Genomic DNA, 10942 nt, shown 5'->3' with positions numbered 1-10942 from the left:
ACGTGTAATGCTAAAGAATTAGTTGTGGCCAAGGCTTGGGGGCGATGCTGAAGTACACAGAAGAATGAAGAACTTGCGAGCGATGTTGAAGAAATTAATGAAGATTTGAGAACGATGTTGAAGCACACAGAAGAATGAAGAACTTGTGAGCGATGTTGAAGAAATGAATGAGGATTTGAGAACGATGTTGAAGCACACAGTAGAATGAAGAACTGGTGAGTGATGCTGAAGAAATAAATGAGGATTTGAGATTCAGTGTAACTCTGGAAGTTTGGGAGGCGTTCCACTTAGGGATACCCTGTAATACTGGAAGCACAGGAGGTGTCCCTCTGAGAGACACACTGTAACGCTGGTAACACAGGGAAGGTTCCACTGAGTGATACACTGTAACGCTGGTAGCACGGGGAAGGTTCCACTGAGTGATACACTGTAACGCTGGTAGCACAGGGAATGTCCCACTGAGAGATACTCTGTAACGCTGGTAGCACAGGGAATGTCCCACTGAAAGATACTCTGTAACGCTGGTAGCACATGGAATGTCCCACTGAAAGATACTCTGCAACGCTGGAACACAGGAGACGTTCAGCTTGAGAACACGCTGAACGCTGCTAGCACTGGTAATCATTGGAAAAGACGATACTCAGGCGCCGGGGCTCTGTACGGCATCTGCCTTTGAACTTCCCGCCCTCTCCTGATTGGCGGAAGGGCCCGACGACGTCACCCGCCCACCACGCCCCCGCGGACACCGGGCGCAATGGCGGCGCCCACACCCCGGGAATCTGCTGGAGGCAGCGCCAGCAAGACACGACGACCCGGAGCCCACCGGGGGCGACGACGCCGGGAGACCCAGCGCACCCGGAGCGGTAAGCGCAGCAGCCGCAGCGCCGCGAGTGTGACACCCAGTATCACAGAGAGATCCAGATTTGCTGCAAGAGCCTGGGGAGTCATACCCCTCTTTGGATGATACCTAGTCAACTCCATTGGCAAAGATCTAATTTGAGGGATAGCATCTGAGAACCAAAGGGAGTGGTGGTCTAACCACGTGTCTGAATTTATTTTTATGTCAGTGCCTTCTAATCCAATCTGAAAGACAAGTCCAAGAGTGTGACCACTTTTATGTGTGGCAGAAGGAATGACCTGTGTGAAGCCCAGACCATTCATTGTGCACAGGAGGTCTTGGCCAAAGCGTGAAATCTCATCATCCACCCATGCATTTAAATCCCAAAGGATGAGACATCTTTGATGTTTCAGAACCAGGCCAGTAACAGTGTCTGAAATTTCTTGTAGAATTTCTTGTAGAAATATCTTTCCATCTCCAGGGGGCAGCAAAATGAGAAGTACTCTAAAACCTAATCCTGTCGAACTCCGGGTAGCGATGCACTCAAATGAGCGAGTTATTTCAATAGGGTGGACCCTAAGTTTAAGTTATTTTTTGAAGCAGATAGCCACCCTGCCTTCCCTGCGGTTCAGTCTTGAGTTGTGAATGACAGAGTAGTTTGTTGGGACCGCAGCCTATTATAGGTGCTGCATTTTCATTTAGCCAGATCTCTGTAATACAGGCTAGATCTGAAGATTCAATAAGGTCAGCAATTGTAGCAATCTTGTTTCATATAGATCTGGCATTAAAAAGGACTGACCTGATTGGGCATACCAGAGGGCCTTCCGTTTTCTTTATGATAAGTGCAGAAGCTCTGGGCATGGGAGTAACAAAGCGAGAATTGACAGTTCTGTTCTTCTGTCTGTTGGTTACCACTTCTATTTGATTGTTCTTTGAAACTGGGGCTGAGCAGATGGGCAAGGGAAAAAGGAGATTTATGGTAAGAACTTACCTTTGTTAAATCATTTTCTGCGAGGTATACTGGGTTCCACAGGGATAGCATCGGGGTGTAGAGTTGGATCTTGATCTGAGGCACCAACAGGCTAAAAGCTTTGACTGTTCCCAATATGCACAGCCCCGACTCCGTGCACAGGAGATTAGTTTTGTTAACCAGTCCAATGCAGTAGCAGGTAAAAGAGACGACAACCGTTAGCAGCCACATACACCACATTCTCACGACAGGAGAAGTATCAGCAGCTAATGCCATACAAAACCAAGGAAGCTAAGTGCGTCAGGGTGGGCACCCTGTGGAACCCAGTGTACTTTGCAGAAAGAGATTTAACAAAGGTAAGGTTTTACCATAAATCTCCTTTTCTGCAGCGGGGTACACTGGAGTTCCACAGGGATAACATCGGGGATGTCCTAAAGCAGTTCTTCATGGGAGGGGACGCACTGTAGCGGGCACAAGAACCCTGTGTCCAAAAGAGGCATCCTGGGAGGCGGAAATATTGAAGGCATAGAACCTTATGAACGTGTTCACTGAGGACCACGTAGCCGCCTTGCACAATTCTCCAAGGGTCGCACCACGGCGGGCCGCCCAAGAAGGTCCAACCGATTAAATAGAATGGGCTTTGATGGTAGCAGTAGCTGGAAGGCCAGCCTGTACATAAGTATGTGCAATCACCATTCTTGTTAGCAGGCCAGCCACGTTTGTGAAAACCAAAAAGGACAAAGTGGGAATCAGATCTCCTAAGAGAAGCTGTCCTCTTCACATAAATACGGAGAGCCCGTACCACATCCAAAGACTGATCTTTGGGGGATAAACCTGGAGAGGTAAAGGCCGAAACCACAATCTCTTGATTAAGGTGGAAAGATGGCAACATCTTAGGCAGATAACCAAGGCGAGTTCTAAGAACCGCACGGTCACGGTGAAAAATCAGATAGGTGCCTTGTCCGGTCGGTCACCCTAAGTCTGAAACCCATCTAGCAGAAGCAATAGCCAGCAAGAACAAGACCTTAAGAGTAAGCCACTTATAGCCACAGACTCAAGAGGTTCAAATGGAGACTCTTGTAAGGCATCCAGAACAACCGACAAATCCCAAGGAGCCACAGGTGGGACATAGGGAGGTTGAATCCACAAAACACCCTGAATAAATGTATGACCATCAGGCAGAGTTGCAAGTTTCTCTGAAACCATATCGACAAGGCAGAAATATGAACCTTGAGAGAGGCCAGATGAAGGCCTAAGTCCAGGCCCTGTTGCAGGAAAGCCAAAAGCTTGGCAGTACTGAACTTGCATGCATCATAATTGTTAGTTGCACACCAGGCGAAGTAAGAATTCCAGACCCTATGATAAATCTGAGCAGAAGCTGGTTTACGGGCCTTCAACATAGCTTGAATGACTGCCTCAGAAAACCCAATGCTTTCAGTACAGAAGCTTCAAGAGCCACGCCGTCAAAGCCAACCAGGCCAAATCCTGGTAGACAGAAGGGCCCTGAACAAGGAGGTCTGGGAGCTGCGGAAGCAGAAGAGGACGCTCTATCGATAGACCCTGCAGGTCTGAGAACCAATGCCGTCTGGGCCACGTCGGAGCGATTAGAATTAGTATTCCTCCTTCTTGCTTGAACTTCCAATTTACCTTGGGCAGGAGTGCCACCAGAGGGAACACATATGGCAGTCAAAAGTTTCATGGAATTACCAATGCGTCCATGAACGCTGCTTGAGGATCCCTTGTCCTTGTTCCGAAGGTTGTCTGTCTATCTATCTCATATCTATCTATCTATCTATCTATCTATCTATCTATCTATCTATCTATCTATGGCATTGTTGGGATTTGGGGGTCTATAGTTAGGTTTGGGCTTAGTGGATTTGGAAGTGCAAGCCTGTTTCGGGTATGCCTGACCCTTTGTTTTACCTGGAGGTCGAAAGGAATGAAATTAAGTATTCGAAGCCTTCGGGGCCGAAGGAGTAGTACTAGCCAGTCTTAGCAGACGCTAAGTCAGCGACAATCTTGTTGAGATCTTCACCAAAAAGAATGTTCCCCTTAAAAGGGATAACCTCCAAGGTCTTTTTCGAGTCCAGATCTACCAACCAGGAAAACAACCAGAGGATCCAGTGAGACAGAATAGACGTGATAGACACTTTGGCTGCTAGGACACCTGCATCTGATGCCGCCTCCTGAATATAATGAGAGGCTGTAATAATATATGAAAGACACTGTTTTGCATTATCAGGTAAATTAGACGGTAGTTCCGCTTCTACTTCCTGGACCCAGGCCTCTATAGCTTTAGCAGCCCAAGAGGCTGCAATAGTAGGCCTATACACAGCTCTAGCCAGAGTGTAAATGGACTTCAAGCAACCCTCCACACGTTTATCCGTTGGTTCCTTCAGAGAGGTGACGGTAGTGACAGGCAGAGCAGATGACATCACCAGACATGCGACTTGTGAGTCCACCGGCAGCGGTGTTTACCAATTTTTGCTTAACTCTGCAGCAAGGGGATAACAAGCCAGTATTTTCTTAGACAGAGAGAATTTATTTCCTGGATATTCCCAGGAATCCTGACTTATGTCAACTAAATGTTCAGAATGTGGTAAAACTAATTTAGTAACTTTCTGACGCTTAAACTTATCTGGTTTCTTAGAAGTAGCTGGGGGTTCTTCATCATCATCAATTGAAGAATCAGCCGTATAGCCTCCAAGAGGTCGGGAACATCCACTTGGGTCAGGGATTCCCCATCAGGAGCATCTGCGTCATGTCTGAGGGTTCAGTGTATGCGTCATCTTCATCCGATGAAGCATCTGTTACATGAGTGGACTGTGAGGATGTAAGGGCCCGCTTAGAGGACACTTTGATCTTAGGCAGGCAAGAGTTAGGATTTTGCTTGGACAAAGGCTGATTTAATTGCTGTAACTGAGAGGACAGAGCATCTGCCCATGGTGGATTTACATCAGGGACAATATGTGGCTGCAATGGCACAGGAGGTCCCATAGGGGGTGCAAGTCTAGTTACCAGCGTAGTCAGTAAATTAGAGAATGTGGCCCACGGTGGGTCAGTAGTTACCCCCAACATAGGAAACTGACTAAGGGGTACACAGCCCCCAGCACCTGAACCCTCAGCTGCAATATTTTCCTCAGAGACATCAGGGGCATGAACAATGCCAGACACAGGGTCTGCCACCGAACCCTCACCCTGACGAGCTGACATTATATGAAAGCGTTACCGTAGGGTGGAACAGTACAATAAAAGCAGACAGAATATTTAACAAAAATCCCCCCGGATAGTGTGACTACAGGCAGAGCACACACCATAGGCAAACGCAGGGGGGGTTTCCGGTTGCCTGGAAACCCCCCTCCTCTTGGCAAGTGGGTCAGATTATGACAATTGCAATGGTATATAATACAATTACTAGAACTGCCGCCACATCCCACAGTTTAAGCTGCTGCACATGTCCTGGGGTAGAAGCTTCTTCTGCTTCTGAGGCCTCAATCAGTGCACTGGACAAGAGCATAGCTAGCAGGAAAAAGAGACAGGAGCCTTACCATGAGGTGAGAGAATGTGTGCTTAGAAAGTGCAGTACTGGTTCTATTATGTTTGTGTATTTATTTATTTATTTATTTATTTATTATGGTATGTTTAACCTTTTCCTGACCACTTACATTATCTTATTTATATTAAATATGTTTGATACAGCCTATACTATAGACCATCTATAGTGTTAAATATTAAGTGTATTCCATGTTTCGCAGAGTGGGAGATAGTGGATTTCATTTGGAAACCCCTCTCTAGAAATCCTGCGTTTGCCACTGCACACGGAGGATTTAAGAGGTAAATGGTGACTGTAAAACACAGAGAAAATACCACCCCAAGAAAGTATATCCTGTAAAAACCCTATATTATATGAAAACCCTGACGCACATAGCCCCCTTCAGGGTATAGAATATAGGGATAGCAGTAGAAGTGAGATACATGGAATGGAAATCACACAGCAGCTATTGGCACACACAGTCACATGTACAATGCAAAAATCATTACAGATAACAATAAAACTGCACTGGACTAGCAATACTGTAGTAACTGCACTATACAAGTAAAGCTAAGTAGGTATATAGATATAGCAATGCACAGTAAACACTGGATGTATATCACAGGGTACTTGTACTAAATAACCCTGAAAAAGTGCACTTGTTCTTAACTAATACTGTCTAAAGACATGTAGAATACTAAAGTGTCCTGTAAATGCAGAGCGTTGATGATGCAGGTAGCTTTACAGAGGAGGCATTGCCCACCAGTCACAGATCAGCGCAGCCGTGTGTGTAATGGCGCCCAAACGCTGAAGGAAGGGAGGGAGAGAGAGAGATGCAGCTCCAGGGCGGGAACATTAGCAGTAAATGGCGCCCTGGGGCTTGGGGAGGGGCTACAGGTAAGAGCCAGATCCCCTTGCTGGACTTCACCACAGGCACTGCGAGCCTTAAAGAAATGGATTTATGCAAAAATCCGACCTGTGCCCATGCCCTAGTGGTCTAGTGGGGTCCCTGCATGGCCACAGTGTCCACACCAGCGCACGCGGTCCGCCTCCCAAGGGCCGCGCCAGATCGCGGTTTGCAGCGGGTCCCGCCTGGGGGACCCTCTTACCTCCTCCTTTCAGCGGCCACGCGATCCCAGATAGCAGCGGTGGTGTGTGTGCGCCCTTATGAGAGAACCGGACCTCCGCTGTATTTACCCGGCAACCAGGGCGTGGGAGTGTACAGCGCCGCTGGGAGGTGAGGGAGCCACAGCATGATGTGTCAGAATGACACATAGCACTTTTAAGTGCCTATGCTGCTGCTCTGAAGTCTTCTTTCTTCACTTGAAAGCTCTTTTCAGGGCTGCCCTCCCTGTTGTTGCACTGCAGGCACCAACTTACAAACTGAGCTCCTGTGCATGGAGGCGGGGTTATAGAGGAGACGGCGCTGTGCATCTTGGGAACAGTCAAAGCTTTTAGCCTGTTGGTGCCTCGGATCAAGATCCAACTCTACACCCCGATGTTATCCCTGTGGAAACCCAGTGTACCCCGCTGCAGAAAATAAGTTTCCGGCCTGCTCACTTCCCACGATTACACCTGTGATGGATTTATTAACTGAAAGCTTTCACCTGGTAAACACATTTAAAAAAAAATTACAGTACTTTTGTGTTAGGAAATAATACACTGTATCTTAACTACTCAACTGCAAATATCCCATGACGAAAACAAACAAATCTTGCTGTAAAACTTGAGCAACAGACTACACACAATATAAGGGTGTAATGTACTCAGAGGCACATAAGGGCCTTACCAGCCAGTTTATTTCTATCTGATAACCTATAATAGTTGCTCTTGCCTACAGGTACCATTGGGAGGCTCTGTCCATACACACCTTTTGCAGTGTGGAGAACATGTAAAATGAAAGCTAGAATAGGTCTACCCTGTAGGTGTAGAGAAACAAGGCAAAGCAAATTCCCTCCTACCTGGTGATCCTATCCGCTCATTATATTGTGCCAAATTGGACTTATGCTGAATTTTTATAACATTCTTATTGTAACTAGTAAATTGTAGAGCTTTTAAATATCACAGCTTAAAATAAATGTTTTAAACAATCTGTAAGACAAGGTCAACTAAAGCGGCTAATTTATCAATGTGATTTGTTCTGAAAGTCATATGGAGACTGCTGTTTCCACATGTTTATCAGAACATTTTCTATCGGGGGCATGTATGAATGCTGTAACGGTAACGCAGGAGACGTCACAGATATTTCTTTTACTAATTAATGACCAACAGAAAATCACAGTTCCAATAGACCACTACAGGACACTATGGATCAATTTATGAAGCTCCAAAAAGCTTAGCTTTTCAGTGCTTGGCCAGAACAGCTAATGTAATCTTTAGATGGTGTTGGCTAATGCAGTCTCTAGGCTACAGTTTCACCAGAGTGTATTCTTTGGGTGCCCTTACGGCAGCCTATACTGTGCGTGCAGACCACTGGCCCTACATGCAGCAGTAAAGTCTTAGGAAAAGTCATCATTTTATTATTTACCCTTTGCCAAGGATATTTGGGCTACCGACCTAGCAAAAGGTTTTTTGTTAAATTGCCCCAAAAAGACATGTGCGATAACAGATAGCACTTATAGGGGTAAAACTTGTTTGAGTCTTAACGACAGTTCTTGTCCGTTTCCTGGGGTTTGGGAGCAAATAGCTCCAATACATTACCAGATTCTTTTTCCAACCAACCAACTAGTTGGACAGTTGAATGAAAGTTGGTCTATTGTATTACCATTAGAGCATTGGCTATTTGAGGTTAGAAAAGATTAAGAAAGCAATTGATTTACCAAAGTGTATAAAGCAGAGACTACATACTCTAACCTTAAGACACAGTGGGCTTGAGGAGCAAGCAAACCGTACTCAAGAGCACTATTCATGTAGTGCAGCAATTCTTTGCAAATGCGCATGCTCAAAAATTTCAGAAAAGCCTTATGGCACATGCGTTACACAGAGTGCATACACAAAGGTACTGTCAGACAATATTAGAAATGGTGCAGTAAAGTGATGGCAATTCCTGGGTGGTGCCTGGAAGGTGGCCTGAATTGAACGCAAAGTCACCTTCATCTATTCAAGACAAGGGAACACTAGAAACAAGAGAGTGTATCCTTGGCACAAGAATATCTGTTTGTAACAATCACTGTTTCTACATTCACAACCGTACTGTATTAATTGCATGGTGAGATAGTATGGCTATAATGCAAGAAAAATACATTTAACCAAAGAGTCTATTACCTTAGCAGTTACAGATATCAGTATATTGAGTCCATTTGTAGATTTTCATTAATTGTATCTCTTAAATATATATCAAGAAAAGTAATTGTTTTAATTACATGATTGTAGGTAATGTGCACCTGTGAAAATATAGTCTTTCTTTTTCTCAGTACTGAATTGTTTTAAGATAGCAGAGTGGCGCCACCTGACTTCTTTATGGCAGACAGAAGTTATTATAACCATTATTAACTGGTGCCATATTTTTTATTTGACATGAGATGGAGAGATCTGGGCTTTAGATACCCCCATCTGTGGACAATGTTATTGTTTGTGTGCTGCTTTAGTTTTAAAACTACTATTATAATTACTATTGTGGCACGTCATTTGAAAGAATGTGCTCACCTCTTTCTAACAAGGGTGACTCCATGTGTTTGGACCAGTATGAAGGAGACCAGGTAAATATGCCCTCCCATCTATGAAAAACTAAAAAAAAAAAAAAATTATCAGTGTAGGGTTATACTGTCTGGTGATCACTAAGGGGTTGCATTATTTGAAATGTGGGTGCCTCTATGCGTACAGATAAAATTATGTTTGTGATAAAGCTTGTAGTGCTTTCCCACCCAAATATAGTAAACATTTTTTTTGTGTAGCACATGGTGATAGTCCTTCTGGACTCTTCTGTCTTCAGGAGCTCTTGGGGGCACTTGTTCAGCTACTGTACTCTATGGACCATTGTGTTTTATAGTAAAAAAAGATACCATTTAAAAAACACTATGTATAACTAGCCCATAATTTGTATAACCAATATTTATTAAATGCATTGCTTATGTGAGACACAAAACATTACACTGCAAAACTGAATACTGATTTGATAATGCAGAAGAAAATGTGTATTTGCAAAACTTTAATAACTAGTGTCAAATGCTAGCTGTCATTAACTGCTGCGCACAACCTGAAAAGTCTAAAAAAACTGATCTGTCTGAATACTTGTATGTGAGCTAACACATAAACCATTATTTCAACAGTTTGACAACAAACTGTAGAAGAAAGATGAATCTAAAAAAATGAGAACTTAATTTTACTTTGTGAAGGTTCAAAGGAGTCCTTTGGAGTTTTTAGCTCTTTTCCAAATGGTAACATAAACCCAAAGTCATCTTTTTCTTCATCAGAAGCTTGTGGAGACTTTGGTGCAAATGGAAATGCAAATTCATTATCTGCTTCCATTTTTCCAAATATGCTTCCTGAAAAAAAAATAAGAATTTACTTACCGATAATTCTATTTCTCGTAGTCCGTAGTGGATGCTGGGGACTCCGTCAGGACCATGGGGTTTAGCGGCTCCGCAGGAGACAGGGCACAATAATAAAAGCTTTAGGATCAGGTGGTGTGCACTGGCTCCTCCCCCTATGACCCTCCTCCAAGCCTCAGTTAGGATACTGTGCCCGGACGAGCGTGCATAATAAGGAAGGATATTGAATCCCGGGTAAGACTCATACCAGCCACACCAATCACACCGTACAACCTGTGATCTGAACCCAGTTAACAGTATGATAACAACGAAGGAGCCTCTGAAAAGATGGCTCACAACAAGAATAACCCGATTTTTGTAACAATAACTATGTACAAGTATTGCAGACAATCAGCACTTGGGATGGGCGCCCAGCATCCACTACGGACTACGAGAAATAGAATTATCGGTAAGTAAATTCTTATTTTCTCTAACGTCCTAAGTGGATGCTGGGGACTCCGTCAGGACCATGGGGATTATACCAAAGCTCCCAAACGGGCGGGAGAGTGCGGATGACTCTGCAGCACCGAATGAGAGAACTCCAGGTCCTCCTCAGTCAGGGTGTGCCCCTGACCAAGTAGCAGCTCGGCAAAGTTGTAAAGCCGAGACCCCTCGGGCAGCCGCCCAAGATGAGCCCACTTCCTTGTGGAATGGGCTTTTACTGATTTTGGCTGTGGCAAGCCTGCCACAGAATGTGCAAGCTGAATTGTACCACAAATCCAGCGAGCAATCGTCTGCTTAGAAGCAGGAACACCCATCTTGTTGGGTGCATACAGGCTAAACAGCGAGTCAGATTTTCTGACTCCAGTCGTCCTGGAAACATATATTTTCAGGGCCCTGACAACGTCAAGTAACTTGGAGTCCTCCAAGTCCCTAGTAGCCGCAGGTACCACAATAGGTTGGTTCATGTGAAAAACAGAAAACACCTTAAGGAGAAATTGAGGACGAGTCCTCAATTCTGCCCTGTCAGAATGAAAAATTAAGTAAGGGCTTTTATATGATAAAGCCTCCCATTCTGACACACGCCTGGCTGAAGCCAGGGCTAATAGAATCTTCACCTTCCATGTGAAATA

General features: G+C 44.7%; 1 protein-coding gene across 15 annotated transcripts in view; it reads right to left on the bottom strand.

The window, feature by feature from the left end:
• Positions 1-9372: 9372 nt before the first annotated feature.
• The window catches only part of LOC134980775 (protein SIX6OS1-like), a 987982-nt gene continuing 986412 nt past the window's right edge, over positions 9373-10942 (bottom strand). For all 15 annotated transcript variants that reach the window (XM_063947742.1, XM_063947731.1, XM_063947730.1 and 12 more), the window contains one exon: positions 9373-9824. In XM_063947742.1, the coding sequence (XP_063803812.1) occupies positions 9640-9824 (185 nt within the window). In that variant the 3' untranslated portion in view covers positions 9373-9639. The remainder of the gene's footprint in view (positions 9825-10942) is intronic.

The sequence above is a fragment of the Pseudophryne corroboree genome, chromosome 12 (assembly GCF_028390025.1).
Source record: "Pseudophryne corroboree isolate aPseCor3 chromosome 12, aPseCor3.hap2, whole genome shotgun sequence".
Classification (NCBI taxonomy): domain Eukaryota; kingdom Metazoa; phylum Chordata; class Amphibia; order Anura; family Myobatrachidae; genus Pseudophryne; species Pseudophryne corroboree.
Note: the sequence above shows the minus strand (reverse complement) of the source record. Positions and strands in the feature narration are given on the sequence as shown.